Source organism: Molothrus ater, chromosome 3 (assembly GCF_012460135.2).
Source record: "Molothrus ater isolate BHLD 08-10-18 breed brown headed cowbird chromosome 3, BPBGC_Mater_1.1, whole genome shotgun sequence".
Lineage (NCBI taxonomy): Eukaryota > Metazoa > Chordata > Aves > Passeriformes > Icteridae > Molothrus > Molothrus ater.
The window spans coordinates 49,839,795-49,861,720 of NC_050480.2; the positions used below are offsets into that span (position 1 = coordinate 49,839,795).

The following is a 21,926-nucleotide window of genomic DNA, read 5'->3' on the forward strand; positions in this document are numbered from 1 at the left end:
ACAGCAATAAATCGCAGAAGTAAAATTTCTGCTAGGATTCTGTTAGCATTTCCCCATACTCTGTTCTGTGATGTCAGTATCAATACTTATGCTCATTGGCATTGCCATAATTTTTGTACCAATCTAATGAGTAACTCTGCATAGACAGAGCTTTAATTAAAAGTGGCATTGAGTATGAGAGAGTACAGTTGCACTCCCAGTTGTACCAGTCAGCTCAAGAATCACAACCAGTTAGAAAGAGTGACTGGACTGGAGTGCTCAAGGAATCTGAGCACCAAGGAGGAAGCACCAAAAGTCTTTTCACAAAAGGAAAGAAGACACCTACTCTTAGAGTGGTGGAAAATTGAGTTTGAATAGTAAGAAGTTTTAGATCTATGAAAATGGATGAATGGAAATGAAGAAAACTGATGTTTCATTCCCTTGACTATGGCCTGCCCTGTGCATACATCTTTGCATACATCTGATGCAAGACTTTCAGGTTCCTGAAGAATTAACAGTAGCATAAGAATCATTTTCACCATTGTTATTCAATAGTAATGGTAACTACACAGTAGTACTGAGGAGCCTGAATCTTTGGCATCACCTTAGAAATATAGGGCTGCAGGAGAATCAGTGCATCAAGAATACACCTCCTGCCTAGAGTCTCCCAACTCATTGTCACATCAAGTGACACCTTGGGCTCATGAAGATGAGTATCAATACTGGGCTTTACTCAGGCGTTATTTTGAGTTCTGTGTTTTAGCAACTCACTGAAATATGTTTGCTTTTAAATTAATGGAAAGCATAAGATCTTGGTTTATGCCAGTCAAATACTTGGATAATAATAATGTCTATATTTGGAAAATTACTGCAAAACAGAAGATCTGAAAAGCATTTATATCACTTACATCCTAATCCAAGTTGTACTGTCTGGGTGGATGCTGCAAAGGAGAGTGCTACTTTTTTTTCTCAGTTCTCTTAAACTCTGTTGTTGAGCTCTGTTGTGTTTGCTGAGGATGGTTTGCCTGCAGGAATTTTTCCCATTAAAATACTTGCAGAATGAGGCTGATGAGTTTCTAAACTTCCTTCAAGTTCCTATTCTACTGCTCCTCTCAATTGTACAGATGAAAGCAGGGCAAGGTGCAATAATCTGTGGACAGGAGGTTATCTGTTCAATTACAGTTATGAGTCACATACACATCAGGATGCAGTGAAGGAAGAGATGTAAAATTTAAATCTCAAAGCTTCATTAGCCAGCATCCTATAACTGAACTGATGAAAACAGAGGGTAACACATCTGACCATAATGGGACATATTCCTTAGGTTTAACAATATCAGCTTTTATTTGCTGTATACAATGCAAAACTTGGCTGAACATGTGTGAGCTGGTTAGAATATAACTGCACCAATGACAACAGCATCCTCCTTTTTGTAACTGGCGTCATGACTGAAAGTGACAAGCAGTTGGCATTTCTGATTCACGTCTCCTCTGCAAAGTGCCATTCTTTAGGAGGTCAGATGCTGCTGTCAGCTACATCCTTTAGGCTCTTCTAAGTTTATTTTGTCTTGTTGAGAAAAAATCGTACCTTTTTTGGTGGAAACATGACACTCATCTGCTGTCCTGGAAATAGCTATAGGCTCTGGCTGGAAAATGCATTATATTGAGACTAATGGATTTTGAAGAGGTAAACTATCACTATTCTATGTTCTAGAGTACAAATTTTCACTTCAGTGTTTTTCAATACATCGAAAATTCAAATACCATTATTGCTTCACAAAGCTCCCCAAATGTTCTCATGTTCAAGGTGCAAGCATCTATACAAATTATTCCATCAAGTCTGACGCAAAACAGGAAAATGGAGTATTTTGACCAATTGATGACTTTCAAGGGGTTTGGGATCAAATTTTAGGGAGGGCAAGAAGTAGCAGACGTTGTTTGCTGGGAAATTCATGAGTTGCTAAGTTGCTTTTGCTATTTCCAAGAAACAGTGGTAACTCTGGGGGAATGCAGTCGTGGTTACTTAGCACAGCCAGAGCCTTTCACTGGCATGTCGCTGTCTCCAAAGCTTTGCCAAAAGTCTGAAGGATCCAGTGATGACCACCAAGTGTCTGACAGGCCTTGGCAAGTTCCCCTAATTAACTTGAGAGCCCTTGCAGACCTTCTGTGCCTTGTAATAAGTCCAGTCAACATTTAAAGTCATGATGTGAAGCAGATCTCTTCAGTCCCCTAAGGGGTTCCCCTTAATCTCCTCAGCCCACCAAGATCTCCAACTGGTGAAACTCTGGAAGAAGGCAAATGCTGCAAGGAAATTTTAATCCTCAGAGGGACTCTTGCAGGGATCTGAGACAGATCTGGTCAGGTTAACGAGGTTTGTGAAGGTCCCATGAGTAGCTTGGAAAAAAAAAAAAAAAGAGGAAAAATACAAACTTTGGGTCCAGTTGTAGCATGCAGGAGCCCAAGATATGCTAATTAACACAGCTGCCATCAAGGATGTAATCTAATTTACATACTTGGTAGTGAATAAATGCTTCCATATGGCACAGTACCAGCATTTTTCCTTGACAACTTTATCAAAAAGCTAATGGAATTTGCATGCAAAAGAAAACTTTTTCCAGCCTGACTAAAGACAACAAACCCAGTAAAAACAGTGACAGAAACACAGAGGAAAAGATGATGTTAAGCAAGGTAGATATTAGCACGCTAAGAAACTATGTTTTAAATATTTTCTAATGGAACAGTAGGAAAACTCAGAAATGCTCTACAATGTTGCCCAATTAACTTGTTTCCTACTCTTCTTGTCCCAACCAAATCCATGAAATGGCCTTATGCTTGTTCATCCTGTACATCCACCACTGCCAACTTGAGGCAGATGCTCAAATGCTCAGGTGCCCAAAATGAGCCAGATGCTCAGATGCTGTACTACTGGACTTCCTGATGCGTGTAAGCCCACAAATCCATCCCTGCCTTCAGAGTCCTGGACTAGCACATGATTCACTGTGTGTGGCAGCAGAGCTCCCCATACTGCATGAGAGCACTGCAGACTGCCTCAACAGTCGTGTCATCTTCCTGGTGCAGGCCATCTCTCTTCATCAAATTGGTGACTTCCCAAACTCTGTGCATACCTCGCATTCAGTGAGAGGAACCGACTTTATTGAGCATGGCAGCTGGCTGCTGAAGATGGCTTCAGTGATGGGCCACACAACAGACCATACTGCTCTGAAGTGGCTCCATTTTTTTGGGCTAAATTGGACCTCTGGGTTGGAAGTGTTTAGTGAATCACAGGCTAACCACTGAAGTGGTCACTGTGTTATCTCTGAGCATCAGAGGTCTTAGCCAAAGTCATCAATGTGAAGATCGAAGAGTGACAGCATATTTAAATCATAAATAAGGTTTCCTGAAAGCCCTGGTCAACAATGTGAAGAGTGAAGATACTGATTCAGGGGAGCAGTTTTCCCTAAGCATGAATGCCTTTCACACTGAAGCGGGAAGTGGTGGTTTGGGAAGATGTAAACTCACACAGCCATATGCATTCTCCAGCCTTTCAGACAACTGTTGTGCTTTCCCAAGGGAAAGAAGAAAACATCAGTGGTATGTTCTGAAAACATCTACAAAGCAAATTCTGCCCCCATGGACTTTCCCCAAAGGGAATGCCCTCTGTTCAGAGGATGCTGGACTCTGGGATTTTCAACAGCCTTTTCTTTTGGGCTCTTTGCCTGAAGCAGAGCTGCCTGAGAAATGGCTACTCAATTTGTTGTATAAGGCCCTTCACTATGGCCCTAAAAAAAGAAACTGAAGATATTGGGCATGTTCGTCATTGAGTTACTCGTAATCTATCTGTAAGTGATCAAGGATATGATCTTCATGCTCACATGCCCAGTACATGCACAAACACAGTAACATACCTGAGCAAACCAAAGTCAGGAATAAATGACCGAGCAGGTAGTAGTGTAAGCTGGTTTAAATGTATCCTTCTAAGGAGCCATACAACTGCTCTTAGCCAAATTCTAGAAATTTTCCCAAATTAAATGTTGTAAGAATATTCATATATGTGCTTAACCTTAGATATTTGGCTGTCTTACTCAGACTTTGTGCTTGAACACATTGCTGGATGCCAGCCAGGGCACAAGGCCCCTACTGAGGATCAGGCTTGGTCTAGTCATCATTCTCCTTTTGCACTCATTCTGATCTGTCATGGAACAGATACTTCATAATCCTCATGGGGCACCTGAGTTAAGGTCACACTGCATTCTGCAGGTAGCCTTGCCTCCTCTATCTTCCCTCTTCACTTTTCCCAGAAAAATCTCTGTAGTCAAAGGAGAACAGAAACAGACTTATTCATATATGAAAAATCAAAATAAAAAAATAGCTTTGAAACTCAGGGAAAATGAAAAATTGCTATATCATTATAGATTTTAAGGAACGGGACCATGATTGGAGACTTTATTTTCAGTTTTCCTTGTAGATTCCACTTTCAATAGTCTTTAAAATATCTCTTTTGTTGAAATAGTTGAAATTTAATTTCAAATATTATTCCAATAAAGCAAAATTTTTGTGGATCAAAATGTTCATTGGAAATCAATATTTGCACTTTCAACTACTGAATAATTTCATACTTTTTATTTATAACACCAATTCAGTGACAAAAATATGCAAGCTGAAGGAAAGCAATCCTGAATTTTTAGGAAATTTCACTTCAGATTCTTTGGATCATTCTGCTGTTTTCCGAAGTAGTCATAATTTCTCTTTTGCAGGACTTAAATCTTGTTTTATCTTTTTCTCATGGAGGATAGACATGTTTAGGATGAAAAGGAATATTATGCTTATTCTACAACCTATACTTTGTGAAAGGGGAATTCTGAAAATGGCCTTTCTTTAAAAGTCTTCCAGCAGGTCAGAACTAGAGCAGGAAAATTGCTGTCTATAGTAACTGGCACAGATACAACCTGCCTTTCTACTGACCAATGCAGGAATTTTTTCTACATAGGATAGATACATGCAGTTCTTGACATATGCGAAAACTGGAGCACTGGAATATACCCTTTCACCAGATCCCTTTGGCAGCAGTGCCATGCAGGAGTAACATACACCCCCTCTTCCAGATGCACCTGGAGGGCACCCCTGCCCTGGCTGAGGCAGGTAAGGCCAGTCAACTTTACCAGCCCAGATACCACCTGGAATTTTAAACAGAAATTGCTCTACATGCAGGAGGACCCTGAGGTAGCTGCAGTGGAGAGCCTTCAGCTTTGCTCCATGGATTCATCTTTAAGACTTCTGTTGAAATGAAATACTTGGAGTTGTAGCTGCAAGTGTTTAAAATGTGGATGTGCACCAGCAATGTAATGACTGCCTTTACAAGTCGCTGCAATATTTCCAAAACTGTTTTCCAAATACAGATGTATTTGGTCTCCATCTCTGTTGTCTCCCTTTCTCCCATGCCTCCCATTTCTGGCTGCTGGGACAAGGCAGCAGTCACAGCAGATGCTGGGCTGCCTGGCTGCCTTCTCCTCATGCACATGTAGACAGCAGCAAACCTGGCTGGTGCACTGGGACCTTTAGCCCATCAAAAGCTTTTTTCCTGCTACAGAACCACTTCACTAAAGGTCATATTTTTCTCATTCCTAACACTGGTCAAGAGAAATCTAAACTGAGCTTAGGAAAGCTGGAAATGCCATGCAAAATCCTGGCACTAGGAGAGGGCTGTGCCTGTATCCCCCCTTTCAGCAGAGGTCAATATTTGCTGTGGTAAAAGCAGCTTCTGCTCTGTAACCAGAGCTCGCTGCCTCAAACCAGAGCTGAAGAAACATCATCTGAGCCAGCATGGCCCTTATTTCTTTCATATCCCTCTTGTCAACAGTTTGAAAATGAGATAGCTAATTTTGTGCCTGACAAGAAAGGACGGATCATTTTCTCAGATACTGCTATCAGCAGAGTCAGTGCTGGTACACTCTCCAAGGGAGTCCCCAAACTACAGGTTACTGGCAGGCAGACAAACGCTCGCTGACAGCCATTTGTGACCAACTATGAAACACCATCTGCTGTAGTTGGAGGGAAGGAACATATCCAGCAAGTGATACCACTGTGAGAAATGATTTTGTGTGTTGACACACAGCAGTCTTTAGATAGCCCCAAAGAATGAGCCTACTTTGTTTTTCCAGATTTGTGTATGGGGGAGGAAACATTTTCTCTTTTGGGGGGTCCATGGGTGAGACTTCCCGGATTTATTTGCATTGGAGCCAGAAAAAGAAAGGGTTTGATATGTCTGTATTAACAGGTGTACTAAATGCAACTGTGAACTGAGCCAAATGCATCTTTAGCAATGTCGTGTTGGGGGGTGAAGCACTATCTGACAGCTAAAACACCCACTGGAGTGTGAATCTGCCACAGACTTGCTTGTGACATTAGGCAAGCCTCATCCCTTCTTTTAGGAACTGGCTCTCAGTTTTGAGGAGCAGCAATAACACTTTTCTTCAAGTGAGTGTTGGAGGGCAAGGTGGTGTTTGTTCAGCCCTTTGAAATCCCTGGAGAAAGGAGATAAGTAAATTTTATTAAACTTATTAAACTGCTGTCTGGTTCAGAGGCTGTTAAGTGGACAAACACAAAGGCTTTACCTTCAGGATGTGGAGGGGGGAAAAAAGGCACAACGAAACAAGACACTTGCAGAGTTGTAAAGACATTCTTGAAAGTTTAAGTGGCTCAAGTGCACAAAAAGTACCCACATGTGTCCATCAAAATGCAGTCAAAAAGCAAAAGACTTCCCTTAGTAACTGACTCAGGCAGCAAATCCCAAAAGTGTCAGGAGAAGGGATGTTCTGCTCCTTCACAGGGGGAAGGAATCTTACTTGCTCATTAACATAAATAAGGCATGCAGCCAAAGGCATATGCCAACTCTTCCCTCTACGGTCAGAGAACAAGGCTTTCATTTTTAAGAGTCTTAATAGTCCTATGTCTCATGATTAAGTAATGAGAGCTGGCATCCAAAGTATCTGAAGTTCAGCTGATCTTGCATTATCCTTCTAGGCCCTGGCAGACTATAAACCAAAATATTTTCAAGTAAAATATGCAGATGAAAAAATAAATAAAAGATACATCTTAAAACAGCTGATCAGTCTTAAAGCAGAGAAATATCAAATTATGGCAGATTGTCACCTTATTTCTTCGAATTCTAGCAAAATTTTTGAAAACTTATATAGATGATTTTGTATTTTTATATGTGGTTTTGTTTGTATACACACACACATAGATACATGTATACTTTTCATACGACTTCCTTTTGCTCTGGCCTGCATTTCTGTGAAATTGCAATGATAGTGATGTTCGTCATCAGATGTTTGCAAGATTAAATACTGTTTTACTGTAGAAACTCTTTAAACTCTTTCTAAAGGTTAACATAGGATGTCTGGATTCAACCTCTTTAAGCCTATATGTATATATATATATATATATATATATATATATATATATATATATGTCACATTAAAGCAGCTATGGCAGGGCTTGATCCAGACCCTGCTGAAGTTGGAAATGTGCTATGTGCAGTGTCACCCAGACTGGAGCAGAAGGGTCTGGATTTCCCTCTGGCTCAGGACTGGACCCAGAGGTGGCCTGTGGGTCACCAAGCCCAAACCCTGCACGTCCCCAAGGCAGATAGGGACAGGGAGCACAAGGGGGATGTAGCAGGGGCAGTGGAGGGGAGGCAAACCCACCTCCAGGGTCCAGCAGGCAAGGAGATGGGAGCACTGCCAGCCAGCTACAGGGGACAGAGGGAGAAAGTGGGATAGACGAGGGCTTTCAGGAAACCTTATTTATGATTTAAATATGCTGTCACTTGTGCCCATGCGATATGAAAACCAAATCTAAACATTTGTCTGTAGAATCAGGTGATGGCTGGCCCTCTACTGTCTCAAGGGGGGCAGGAAAATGGTCCATGCACCTGCCACCTAATTCAGTTTAAAACCTGACACATTTACCAAGAGTGGGCTGGCATAATGAACTTCATTCATGCTGTCAGTGGAGTCAATAACTTATCCCCAACTGCTTTTGTCTCCCTGGCGGCAGTGCCTCTGATCGGGCTGAGGTACTTATTCAAGTAAAATTTATTTTCAATTGCAGGCCATAATACTACTGGCACAAGCCTTGCTTTGACAGAAGCTTTTGCTCAAGGCTAAACTATTGTTAAAGTTTGTGCCCATTGTCCGGGGTCTTTGATCTGTCAAAGCTGCTTAACAAGCTGGTTAAAAACTGTTTCAGATAACAGGTGTGTCCTTTGAGATGCAGGGCCATTTTTCAACTTCTTTAAAAGACTAGTCCAGTAGCTGACTAAAATTTACATGCTGGTTGGTGGTGATATATGTAAAGCACTTTTAAAGCAAGAAATTCAATTTAGGGGTTTATTTCCCTGAACTTCCTTGTGGTTTGTTGTTGGTTTTGTTCTGTTCTGTTTTGTGGTTTAGGGTTTTGTTTTTTTTTTTTTCCTGAGGAAGTAAAAAGATTTACAAGGTGTTTCTCTGTGGCCTTGGAAGTATTTAGCAGAAAAATGATTGAGGTGCTAAATCTACCTGTGGCACTACAATGGCACCCAGGCACAGTAAAGTCATATTTGGAGCAGCAAGCACCAGTGAACACAGCGAGGAGAAAGCTTATGATGGAGAGGAGCAAAAGTGGGGCCACATGGGGCAGGCTTTGCTGGGGTAGGCTCACAGGGGGGACACACTTCCCCTCTGAGCCAAAGCCTGCCACAGTGCCACCGTGCTGCTCCAGCTCACCCCTCCTCCCCAGCTGGGTCTGCTACCAACCCTGAGAGCCTGCAGCATGGTTAGCACCTACAGGATCTGCTCCTGCTACATAGAAAGCTCAGTTTCTGGGAGAAGATCCCCATCGTATCTTGGGTCCCCACTGTATAAGCCCAGCCCTTCATGCATGGCCAATGGCCTGAAAAAAATTTCCTTTGAATGGTCCATATGTCAGCTATATTCTTCAGGATGTGCAAAAAATGGTTCCTCCCCTTCACATATGTTTTAAAATACTACTGAGGTCCTGAGGGATTTAATCAGTTTTAACCCAACCTAGTTGTTTTTTTTTTTCATTAAAAAAAATAAAAAAACATGTCCACAGAAATTCTGAAATACATGGAGCTGGCCTAAAAGTTTAGGGAGAAGGGGGAAGGGAAACTGATTGTATGTGCACTGTGTGTGTTAGGGAGGGTGTGGAAGGAAGGGAGAATGAGCATCTTCAGGGGTCATTTCCCCCCCATCTTTGGATCAATACCACCTAATTCTGGAGCTGCTGCTACTGGGATTTTGGTCCAGAACAAACACCTTGGATTTTGGTCCAGACCAGGAAACATCTGCCCATCTCTGACCTGCAGGAAATAAGCACTTTCAGCAAGTGAGTTCAAGGTCATCCTCAACAGGAAAAAAAAAAAAAAAAAGAGCTGAAAGCCTCCCTTATACAGCAGGGAAGCTCTGAGACTTGTTCTCCTCCTTCCCCTGAGCTGCACCCAGCAGCTCCCCTTGCTAGAAGCTTGCATACCTTGAGAGATGAGCACAATAAACTGAAATAACTTTGCTGAAAAAGTGAGCCTGCTTCTTAGAAATATTTTTCTCAAACAATCCCATCTCTGCAAAAAATCTGTCATTATCTTGTTAGTTCAAGGAAGCTGGTGAGGAAAACAAGCACTTTGTCAAATGTAGTAGTTTTATGAACATCCCTAAACTGAATCGAGAATGAGAGTGAAAAAGCAAAGTTTTTCAAATACCACTCAGCTATGTTCACCATTAGGATCATCACAACTGTTCAAAGATTACTTTGGCTTCTGTCTGTGCCATCAACTGGCTTCAGAGATATGTTTAGAGCAATTCATTTTCAGCATTAAAATGTAGCCATAAAGATGTGAGATGGAGGACAAATTCCTGTTGCAAGGCTGCCTCTGAGCAGAGCTGCCCATGACTTTACTGGATGAAGCATCAACTTCATGAACTGCTCCATCAGCTACAAAACATTTTCAGCACTCTGGTGACCAAGTCGGTGTCTGTGGGCAGGTTAAAGGCCTCAGTGAGGTAAAGACCTGTTATTGATCAAACATAATGGGGGAAGTTTTCACTTTCTCCATAATCTAGATTAAAACATTTTCTTCTCTGTGAAAAAGGATGTAGAGAAATCTACTAGTCTTACTTCTTCTCTGCACTTTTCTGAGGTAAATTATTAAATGTGATTGGTTTTAAAAGCTGAATTTCCCTTCCCTGTTACAATCAGAGGGAGCAACCATGCTGTGTTGAAGCATAGAATAAGGCCCTGTTGTGATCTCTCCAGTGGGAAGAGTATCAAAGTTGTGAACAAGGGAAATTGAATAATAGCAAACACTTATGCGGAAAATGTGAAAATTATAGAAGGTATCCCAAGGACTCCAAACCACTTTAACATTACAGCCCTCCCTAATAATACCATATAATTGTGGTTTGCAAAGTAAAATAAGAAGATGCTGTAAAGTGGTGAGTGTCCAGTGAGACCACCAGACTATTACAGGAGGGTCTTGTAGCTATTATTTGTCACTGGCTGTTATTTATACTGCACATGATTCAACAGATGGCCAGGCAGATGCAATGGCAAGGTGAGACAACCACAGCAGCGAAGGCTGGAATAGAAGATGCTGCAGCTGGAGGAAGAGGGCTGCCCATGGAGAGAGATGGATGGAGCTGGTGGTTGGGTGAGGGGATGAGCAGGAGATGTTCAAGCAACTGAACCTGACAGTGTCAAAGAAAGGGTCACCTGCTGACTGTGGGGCACTGCAAGATGTGGGGCATTCTGGGGTCTTCCTGGGGGCAGGCCAGGTAAAGGAGCCTGACCCAATATGAGCAAGAGAGAAGGAACTGAAATGCTGATACTCCGTTTACAGGAGAGCTGTCCTCCTGCTATGTTGCTGGAAATAGGGTTAACCCCCAAGATCTAGGGTAAAATCCACTTGGGCAGAAGTGAAGAAGCAATCAGTGCTGATCTGGTTCAGGGTATTTAGTTAGTGCTGGCTTTGTCAGTAGGCAGGATTTGGGGCAGAACCTTGGACACAAAGACATTGTAAAAAAAGTGCTGTGACTGAAAATCATGGATGGCGTGCTGCCAAACTGATTAAATGCATCAGTGGGAAGAAAAAACCCACTGCAACATTTTAGGAAACACAATAAAAAAGAGGAAAGTAAAGTTTTCTCTTTGGATTATAGCTTTTTATTAATAAATGGAAATATGCTGAAACAAGTGAAGGATGGGGCACTAAGTACAGCTTGCCTGGTCTAAGCAGGTGGAAAGAAGAGGAAACAAGTCCCAGGGGAAAGCCCTAAGCCTCTCACTCAGCCTGTGTCTGGAACCACTTCTCCCACAAGGTATGTGATTCCTACACAGGAGAAAGCCAAAACTCTTTGCTTTCCCCAGCTGCTTACAAATTTGGGAGTGGATTCATTTTTCTTGGTGGAGATTTGATGATAGACGAGGGTGGACTCTCTCTGGACATATGAAGAATTCTGATAATGAGGGCTATTTTATGTCTATGTGTCATATTTATGAACTGAAAAAGTGGCTGTCATGGGCATCTTTTGCCCCATGTTGCTGTGAAACCCAGAAAAGAGGAAGGATTCCTTGCACAAAAGTAGAAATAGACATTTTTTACAGTTTCATAGTTCAATAAACCAATCATGCACGACTGGGAAAAGCCTAAACAGAGAAAGCCAAAAAGTAATGGGAACAAATCAAATACTGGGGACCTTGATCAGTTAATAATTCTGATAAATATCTCACTTCACAAAGAAAATGTATTCTCCTGGTAATATGGAGAGAAAGAGATGACAACAAGGGCAAAAGCTTTCTGTAAGGGAAAAAGACTGAAACTACATCTATACAAAACATGCCTGTGACCATACCTAGCTCTGAAGCCAACTGGCACAGACTGGCGTGTGTCCACATTATTAAATTCTTGCTTTCCAGGCAGTGTGGCTGAACACAAATTGCCTGCTGGGATTGGCCTTTGGCCTATGCTATCCCCAAACCATGCCTGGGAAATGTTCAGGAGAGTGCTAGCTGCCTGGAGCCAAAACATGCCAGGAACTGTTGTAACAATTTGACTCTATAAATAATTGAGCTACGGTGCCTGAAAACATTATGTAGCACTGGTTAATTTACTAGGAGAGATTAAATCCATGATTCTAGATTGGAAATCTTGGATATCTTATAGAACCCTGAGAAATGGAAAACCCTAGAACGCCCAACAGACACAAGAGAGTCTGTGGTGTGAGGCAGGCAAGCATCCACAGCTGCACTTAAGTCAAATAAGAAAAAAACTCATATCCTGGCACAAGTAATGGAAGTATGAAGTAGTGGGATGAACATCTACACCTCCAGAAGGGGCAAATGGACCATGCTGGAGTAGCATGGGAAAAGCAAACCAGGAAGATCCAGAAGCTTTGCAAACACTGTGTTCAAGTGCTTTTGCAGAGCATGCCTTGTCCTGCTTCAAAATTGAACACAACTAAACCTCCCAAAGATACTCAGTGAGAAAGAAAATGGGATACATGCCCTGCTAACAGATATGGTCTCAAGGCCACAATGAGCAGGTGACCCAGAGGGCTGGTGTGGGCTGGAGCCTGCTCAGGAAGCACCCTCCAAAACACATGGAGCCATTTGGACCTGACCCTGCCTGAAGGTCGGCTGGGCTATGGCCACGTCAGGAGAGCAAGGTCACAGCAGCCATTGAGAGAAACACACTGAGAGAAGGGGAGGCAGGGCAGGCGGCACACAGCAGCTCACAGGAGGTCTGCAGACTGCTCCTGCAGGGCAGCAGGGACTCAGCTAGACCTATCCAGAGGCACAGAACAGCTGCCCCACAGTGACTGCTCCTAATTCCCTGCAAAGACAGCATGGATATGCCAGGATTTCAGTGACAAAGGTCTGGAAACTACTGCATCCACCTCCCATGGAAATGAAGCCTTCAGACCCTTCTAGTTTAGGTCCTTTGTCAATTTATGAGACTCAGAGATGTTCAGACACTGGTAACAATCTGGCCCTTTGCATGGAAGTGCACACAAGGTTTCTATGGTTGCTAGCCCTGGCAGGTCTGTGTCTGAGGTACTTGTAGCCCACTATAAGTGTCAGCACTCACATGGAGTGGTGTCCAAATTCAATTCTCATTGTGCTCAAGTAAACCACCATGCCACCCATGGCCACCACTGCTGTGACTAATTACTGTCACTTGCAGTTTTAGGAGGCAAGCCAAATGCTGAAACTGGGGATAGAAGCTCTCCCAGTAAATGTTTCAAGCTGCCTCTGTCTTAGCACCTGAAAATTCATTTGTTGTGTATCAGATTCAAGGCGACCCCCGTGGCAGGGAGGAATGATTAGGAAGACTCCATTATATCAGATGGCTAATTAATTACTTTCTTATACTATATTATTCTATACTACTTCTTATTACACTACATCTGAACTGAACCTGCACAAGCACTCAACTGCACAAAATCTTGTGACTGTCTCCCAACAGTCCTGACGCACACACGTGGATGCAATTGGTCACCATGGGTAAACAATCTCCAGAATACATTCCACATGAGCACAACAAGAAGAGCAGCAAATGAGATAAGAATTGGTTTTTCTTTCTCTGAGGTTCCTTGCTGTGATTCCCAGAAAATATCCTTGGGAAGTTGCGCTTTGCTTTTCTCTGTGAAGAGAAATGCAACCACAGCTGTGTGAAGACTTGACAGCACAGGCCACAAAATCCACCACGGCCAACTCCCCTGCAAAGCATGAGGTAGGGCAGCACAAGGGACAAACTGTGTGTTTAGTTGTCTACTTCCTTATGGCACTTGACAGGTCTTTGTTTATCAACAAAAAAAAAAGTCAGGAGAGAGGATGTTTCATGTGGTCCTGTTATTGTTTTTCCTCTGACCCCATGGATGAGGGCTTGCAACTCCCTCAGGTTGAAGGTCAGGTTTTGTAAAAGAAGTTTTTATTAGTTGTGAAACATTTTTCTGCTTTTTAAAAAAATACAAATTATATGTCATGGTTTTTCAGAGAGACACCTAACGATTTACAGCTGAAACACAGCAAAATAGCACCTGGTGTGTGATAGTCAGAAAGCAATTAAAAGAAAAGTAAAATAAATTAAAAAGAAAAAGCACACACACACACAAAAGAAAAAAGCTCACAAAGAGTAAGTATGCAGAAAAGTAATTTAGCATTTCCAAAAACACAATCGATTTTTTATTACACACACATCAAATTCCTTTCATGAATAATTTGTAAATATTTCCTCTGGTGGTGCAACTAAGGCACTGTTGCACCCTCATGTATATCCCTGACATGGGAGAGGGTTTTCTGGAGGTGATAAATGCATGCAGAGACCACAGTTCCCCTGTTTTGTGGGGCCTCTGTTATCTGTGCCTTAAAAATTTAGTCTGACCTGCTTTTATTAGCTCACAGAGCATCAGGACCAGGCCCTGTGCAAGTCTCTTGTTTTTCAAGGGATCCATTAGTTTTTGGGTTGTAGGTCTCCACAAATCATCTTCACCCTAAACACTAAATTCTTGCATTTCTTGTTGTTTTTCCCTTGCTCATCTGGCAGCCCCTGATGCTGCTCTGTCTGTCAGGTACCTTTCAAGATGTACGTGTCAACAGCCACAACACTTTGGGAAAAAGCAAATAAACATAAAAATATTAAATTAAAATATAGTTCGAGTTTTTTTTTTTTTTTACCAAGGCTATATGGAACCCTATCCTGAACCCACCACAAGTTCAGAGACTTGGGGATCTAGGCATAGATTTTAGTTGCATAGCCTCACTGATGACATTAATTTTTAAGACATTTTGCCCATCAGCCAAACTTATCTCTTCTGCAGTTGCACTGTGCTTATCTATGTGCCTACTTCAATGTAATATCAAGCAAAAAGGGTTTGTTTTAACTTTGGAAGAGAGAAATGAAAGGCTTGAGATAGAAGGTTTGTTGGGGTAAGCAAGCTACAGGTACTTCCATTCAGCCTTCTGGTGTCCTCAGTTCAGTGTCTCCGACTCAGCAGGTTTTGGATGCTGAGCAGTTGTTGGTTGGGAGTACAGATATGGATACAGCTCCATCAAAGACCGTATCATCTCCCTGATGTGATGTAAGATTGGCAAGTCCTTCTTGTTTTATTCATTTGACCCTAAAACCTTTTATAGTTGTAATCAAACTGATTGTTTGAGGGCACAAAATTATTAACAATTAAACTACAATTAACTTTCTTTGTTTAAAAAGGGGTTAAGCTGCTGGGAGATCTTTCTGTAAAAGTTGTGGTGTTTTGGTTTTGTTTTTTCTATTTCGTTTAAGTGTAGCTTTTTACTCAAAGATTCCAACATGCAGATTTATTTTTTGAGACCATTTTTTTCTTACACTATTTCCCCTATTCAAAATACAGTAAGGTGGGGTTTAGGAAGATGGTTTAGTGGTGAACTTGGCACTGTTAAAATTATGATTGGACTCAGTGGCCTAAAAGGTCTTTACAACTTATTTTTCCTACCATTCTATGATTGTAAGGCTCAATTCAGCCACTTCAACATAGGTATGTACTGCCTCTGAGATGCCCTAGGATGTCTCACCTGACCTGTCCTGCTGTCCAGTAAAATATGAGTGTTCAGCAGGTTCTGGATCAATTTTAGGCAGTACAGTGTGGATGTCTCTAGGCATCTCTAATACACTGAAAGCAAAGCAACAAACTCAAATCCTTCCATTTCACAGAACTTCGGTGAAAAATGTCTGCTTACATTTTAGTATTTATCTTCTATTTAGCTACCAGTGCTGCTTCTGTTTCAGACCTGAGAAGGGTTTTTGTGCCCCCAAAGTGCCCATTTCCGCCTCTCAATCTTGCCCTTTTGTTTTCCCTGGCAGAAGCATGATGTCATCTTGTGGCAGCACTTTCCAGCTCAAATCCATGCCTGCCTGCTTCTGCAGGAGGGAAAGTGGGGCTTCAGAGAATAGCAACATTAAAAAAGTAGACAGGAGCAGGTAGGAAAATACAAAAGAAAGTAGAAAGGAGGCAGAGCAAGACAGGCATTTTGAGACACACATCCTTACTAAACTCCTTATTAAACTCATAAGTTTTCTTGGAGAGTAGGACCCCAATCAGGGCAGCTGGGCAGGCAGATGGGGGCTGGACCTGAGGCAAGGGGTAGCAACCTATTAAAAAAATTACTCTTTTTTTTTTTTCCCTCTGTGACTTCAAAGAAAAACGATTTGCTCATTTGGTAATAACTGATGGGAACTGTGAATTACTGAGCAAGGCCCCCAGCCTAGTGTTTATCTCCTCACCAATAAATCTCTAAACTGAAGCAATGAAGCTAAGTACTGCTGCTATTTCTGCATTTTATTTCCATATTAATCAAAACACGAGCCCACCCCCACCTCTTCCCTGGCCCCATGTAGCTGGAGAAGGGGCATGAGGGGACTGTCGGGGGGGGTCTGGTGGGATGGGAGAGTGGGGAGAAAAGGAACTCCACAACTTAGAGAGTTGAATACCAGTGCCTGGTGTTTTAGCTTCAAATTTGTGGCAGAGGAGGAGCAAAGGCAGCAGGGTCCTCCTCCATGGGAATTAGGAAGCACTGGGAGGGAAGGGCGGAGTTGCTGCTTTCCCCTGAGACAAGGAGCAGCACCTGCCTTCTCCACAGCACAGCTGTGCCGGGACCCAGTGGGCAGCAAGGGGATGCACAAGTGAAAACCAGTGGTGTCCATCCATCTCTGATTTATATTTATATTTATATTTATATTTATATTTATATTTATATTTATATTTATATTTATATTTATATTTATATTTATATTTATATTTATATTTATATTTATATTTATAGTGTGTGTAGACATAAATGTATTTTATAAATGTGCACACAGATATTATTTGTTTTTGTGGTGGAAATGACAGGAATTTCCTGAGAACACCAAGCTCCTCTCATCTGTCCCAGAAGCTGGGTTAGTCAAGCTGTGCTGTGCCATAGCAAACCATGCTGTGCCCCATCCCTACAGCTCCATCAGCGGGCAGGGACGAGCCCAAAGGGTGGACACTGCCAGGTTCTGCCACCATCAGATCTTTCCTCCTTTCCTATTTCTATCCCTCAGCCACCTTCCCCTCCCCACTTTTTAAAAATTTCTGTTTTACTTGTTTCTCATGTGTGTTTGTGAAGGGAAACCCTCACAAAGAAAACCCACAGTTCCCCCTTCTGTCCCCATGGGCAAGTCTCTGAAGTTGTTCAATTGTTGGTTGGTCAGTTGTTCTTTTTCCAGGGGAAGGGAAGGGAAGGGAAGGGAAGGGAAGGGAAGGGAAGGGAAGGGAAGGGAAGGGAAGGGAAGGGAAGGGAAGGGAAGGGAAGGGAAGGGAAGGGAAGGGAAGGGAAGGGAAGGGAAGGGAAGGGAAGGGAAGGGAAGGGGGTCCAGAAGCCGGAATGTCTGTGCACACACAGTGCGGATCAAATGTCCCCACAGAGTCCTTTTGCTCAGGCAAGGGACCCTCCGTCCCCAGGACCGAAGGGGCCGAGCGATGGAGACGCTCGGGGCGAGGCAGCACTGCCGGGGATGGCGGCGGGCCCGGGTTCGCCACTGCGGGCTCCGGCACGGACGGGTGCAGGCACTTCGCTCTCCTCCCGGCTGCCATTTACAGCCCCGCCGCGTCCGAGGGTGCCCCTGCTCGCCCCGCTCCGAGGGGAGGGATGCAGGGCCGGGAAGGATGCGGAGTCAGGGAGGATGGGGGCCCGGACGGAGCCGTGCCAGCCCCGCATGGAAGGTGCGTGGGGCGGGCTGAGGAGGGGCCGCAGCCCCGCTCCCCGCGGCTCCCCGCGTTCTGCCGCGCTTCCCCCGCTCTTGCTTGCCCTCTGCTCGCTCTCCCTCCGCCAGCAGCGCCGCGGGCTGCCCCGCCAGCAGCGGGGAAGAGCGGGGAGCGTGTGTGAGAGGGCTTTGGCTGCCGGGGCCGAGCAGGGGCTCCAGCCCAGACTCTCTCCGGGACGGCGGAGCGGGTCCGCGCCCTGCGCAAAACCCCAAGCACAGCTCCGACTGCACCTGGGGGTCACCCCACAGGGACCCTCCTCGACAGCAGCCCTCAGTGGGGCACCCCATGGGCACCTCCGGGCCGTGCACCTCCTCCCGAGGGAGGGAGGGAGGGAGGGAGGGAGGGAGGGAGGGAGGGAGGGAGGGAGGGAGGGAGGGAGGGAGGAAGGAAGGAAGGAAGGAAGGAAGGAAGGAAGGAAGGAAGGAAGGAAGGAAGGAAGGAAGGAAGGAAGGAAGGAAGGAAGGAAGGAAGGAAGGAAGGAAGGAAGGAAGGAAGGAAGGAAGGAAGGAAGGAAGGAAGGAAGGAAGGAAGGAAGGAAGGAAGGAAGGAAGGAAGGAAGGAAGGAAGGAAGGAAGGAAGGAAGGAAGGAAGGAAGGAAGGAAGGAAGGAAGGAAGACTGCAGCATCTCTTGATCATCTTGCTGAATTACTGTAAGGATTTACCTCAGGCAGGGAGTGATTTATGGCAGGGAGGTTTTTTACGTGACTTGTTAGTTCGTGTTTTCGAAATACACGTATATACACGTTATTTTTATTTTCAAACGTTTGTGTATGCGTTCTTATGTCTTAACGCTGGTTTGGGTGCTGCAGAGTTGCACAGTCCGCTCACCGGCACGGGTCGCTCACAGATGCCTTTCTGGAAGTTGTTTGGCATTTCGGTTTAAATGTCCCATCCATCCTTCCTCTGTCACCGCTCAACTTACGACTCAGGGGGAGTCGCAGTCGCCTTCTCCTGTTTCTCCAGGTCCCTCCCGGCCATCCCCTTTCCCGTGGGGCAGGGTCCGGGCTTGGCCGGGAGTGCAGGACCGCGCTCCCGAGTGCCGAGCCGCAGGGCGCTGGGAGCCGCTTCCCGGCTGGGCAGAACTGCCTTCCCAACTCTGTCCATCCTACCGTTTCCCTCCCGAAAAAAAGGACTGAAAACTGGTTCTCAAAAGGAAAGAAAAGTTATTGCCCATAAGCTCCCCAGCGCTGCCCGTCCTCCCGCGGCCGGCGCTGGCTGCGGGACTGGCCGTGGCCCACCCCAATTCCTGCCGGCTCCCAGCCCGCTGGAAGCTGCCGGAACCCGCCCGGCAGCTCGCACACACCTGAGGACATCGGCTTCGTGACTGCTCCCGAGGCAGGGCACACGGAGCTGCGCCAGCCTCCTCCAGCGGGGCCCGGGAAGTCCTGGCGAAACCCAAAGCCATCAAATACGGCGCCTTTCCTCAGCTTCCAGACCCGGACAAAGGCGAAACAGGCAGCTTGGAATTAATTTTTTACTTTATTTGGAAATCTCATCCAGAAACACTGGTCAATAATAAATATATCGATAGTTATTATCAAGAATATATAAAAAATAAAGACATGGTGGTGTCTTTGAGGCCCCAACCGAAAACAAACAAACGAATGAAATGAAGAATAACATTATTTCAGACAATGTCCCAAGAAAACACATAAAGAGGAAATAAACAGCAACAGAGATTCAGATTTAGATATACAAATCACCGATCTGGCAAGAGCTGACCCCGCATGCAAAACCAAACCATAACATTTTTTTAAAAAGAAAACAAAACCGAAAACAAGCAAAACAACATCAACAACAACAAAAACAGCAAACACTAACAAACCCGGAGCCTGCAACAGAAATTTGTACCCCAGACAGTTAAATCAACACACTTCACCAAGAGCAGGAGATGGGAGATTTGGCAAAACCGATCTGCTGGAGGGTTGTGCCGTGTTTTGCGTTGTTTTCCTCTTTTTTGTTTAAATTTTTTTTCATTTTTTCTTCACAGAGAGAAGAAGGAAAATTACCGAAAAAAACCCCAAACAAACAAAAAACAAAACCAAAAAACCAACATCATAACCAAATCTGTAAAAACAAAACAAACAAAACAAAAACCACCAAACCACAAAACCCCATAAACCACACTCGAAAACTTCAGTGAATTCTCTCGGAAGTCCGTGTTGCCAGGGGAGCCGCCTGTGGCCGGTCCCCACGGGTGACAAGCTGGGGCGGAAAGCACGCACGCACTCTCTGCTCTACCTTGGGCCGCCGCTGCGCTTCCGCAGCCAGGTTTGGAACGGGAAATTTCGGAGGTATCGCCGTGCGAAAGGAAAGACAGGAAAAGCCCGGGAAAAAAAAAAAAAAAGGGAAAAAAGCCCCAAATCGATTTCATCGTCTCTTGGTAGCTGCGAACACTACAATGACAACCATGTCTTTTTTTTTTTTTTTTCCTTTTACATACATTTTAAGGAATCATTTACATTTGATTACCATCAGCGGCATTATTATTATTATCATTATTATCATTATTATTATTATTATTATCATCATCATCATTCTTTTTACAACAGGGACTTTTTTTCCAGTTTAGTATAATAAGAAAACATCGCCTGGGGAGCCGGGTGGAACATTACCTTTGCAAGGTCCTTACTACACTAATCCCGTTTTACAGGGGGCTCGGTGGGCGGGGGCGGCGGGGGCAGCTCCGGCCGCAGCCCCCTCTCCGTCCGTGGGAGCGGCCGGGGGAGCCCCGCCGAGTCACTTGAGGAGGTCCTTGGTCTCCCCCGACATCCTGGCCATGTTGGAGGCGGTGAGGGCCGAGAGGTGGGGCGGGGGAGGCATCTGGCAGATGGTGCAGGGGCACGGCAAGCCAGCCCAGTGCTGGAAGCCGCTGCCGAGCTGCAGGGCGGGGGGTGTCGAGGGGGTCTTGAGCAGGGAGTGTGGGGGCCGGATGGTGCCGATGGCCGGCAGGGAGGCGGAGAGGGAGGAGGAGGTGTTGGCGGAGGACAGGGCACCGCCGAGGATGGGATGCACCTGGTGCACGGTGCCGGCGGCGTGGGGCGGGTGCGCGGCGGAGTGTCCCACCGTGCCGCAGTGAAAGGCCGAGTGGTGTCCCCCGTAGATTTCCCCAACTAGCCTCTTCATCTCCTCCAGGGAGCTGGTGAGCATCAGGATATAGTTTCTGGCTAGCAGGAGGGTGGCGATTTTGGAGAGTTTTCTCACAGAAGGTCCGTGAGCGTAGGGCATCACCTCCCGCAGCCCGTCCATAGCCAGGTTGAGGTCGTGCATCCTCTTACGCTCCCGGCCATTGATCTTCAGCCGCAGCTGCTGCAGGTCCTGCTCCGAAAGCTGCTTCTTGATTTTGTACTTGCCGCCTTCCCCTCCGGCCTTGGAACCGTTCCTGGTGAGGCCTTCCCCAGACATCTTCTGCACCAGATCGTTCTGAGTGGAGGAGACCGAGTTGAGCCGGCTGTCTTGGTGGTGGTGATGGTGATGGTGGTGATGATGGTCTCTCAGGTACATCTCATCCATGTCTGGCGAGGAAGCTCTGCTGGAGACAGAGCTGGAGTCAGAATTCATTGTATTCAGGCTTCTGAGCAAGAAACTCTTCCCTGCTCTGGAGGTGGCGGACAAGACAACTCTCCTTCAAAAAGCAACAAAAACAAAACGAAAAGGAAATAAACGGACGGCAGGGTCTGCCAGCGAAGGGCTGGAAATGCTGGAGGAAGAGGAAAAAAGCCCCTCAGCCCTCTCGCTCTCCAATGTCTCCCCTCTCTCTCTCTCTCTCTCTCTCTCCACCCGGTTACTCAGCCTGTTTACAGGATGGCTAGTTAGTGTATGCTTGGACTAACCTCAGCTTGAAAAAGAGGGGCTTTTATAGAGCTGCAGCAGAGAGCAGAGACAAAAGGAGCCCTCCTATGTATAATGGTCTAGTTAGGATGACGTGCCATTATTCAGGGCGGTGCGCTTTGACTGTCCCATTTAGCAAGGACCCCTATTCATATTCATTGTGGTGCCACCCGGGACACCTCAGCCACGGACCATCAGGAGTCAAGGAGACACAAAACCCCTCTGATTGACACCGCACACTCATCGCTCCGTGTGCGCGCCTTCTCCTCCCCCTGCCTCCTCATTTCCAATATAA

At 45.0% G+C, this 21,926-nt stretch overlaps 1 protein-coding gene across 1 annotated transcript; it reads right to left on the reverse strand.

The window, feature by feature from the left end:
- Positions 1 to 20,234: 20,234 nt before the first annotated feature.
- On the reverse strand, positions 20,235 to 21,491 carry OLIG3 (oligodendrocyte transcription factor 3). The gene has a single exon (XM_036380803.1). The coding sequence runs from the start codon at positions 21,359 to 21,361 to the stop codon at positions 20,540 to 20,542; it is 822 nt and encodes a 273-aa protein (XP_036236696.1). The 5' UTR covers positions 21,362 to 21,491; the 3' UTR covers positions 20,235 to 20,539.
- Positions 21,492 to 21,926: the final 435 nt, after the last annotated feature.

Excerpts from the sequence above, each read along its gene's own strand:
- OLIG3 (XM_036380803.1), bottom strand. The coding sequence starts at position 21,361 with ATGAATTCTGACTCCAGCTCTGTCTCCAGCAGAGCTTCCTCGCCAGAC.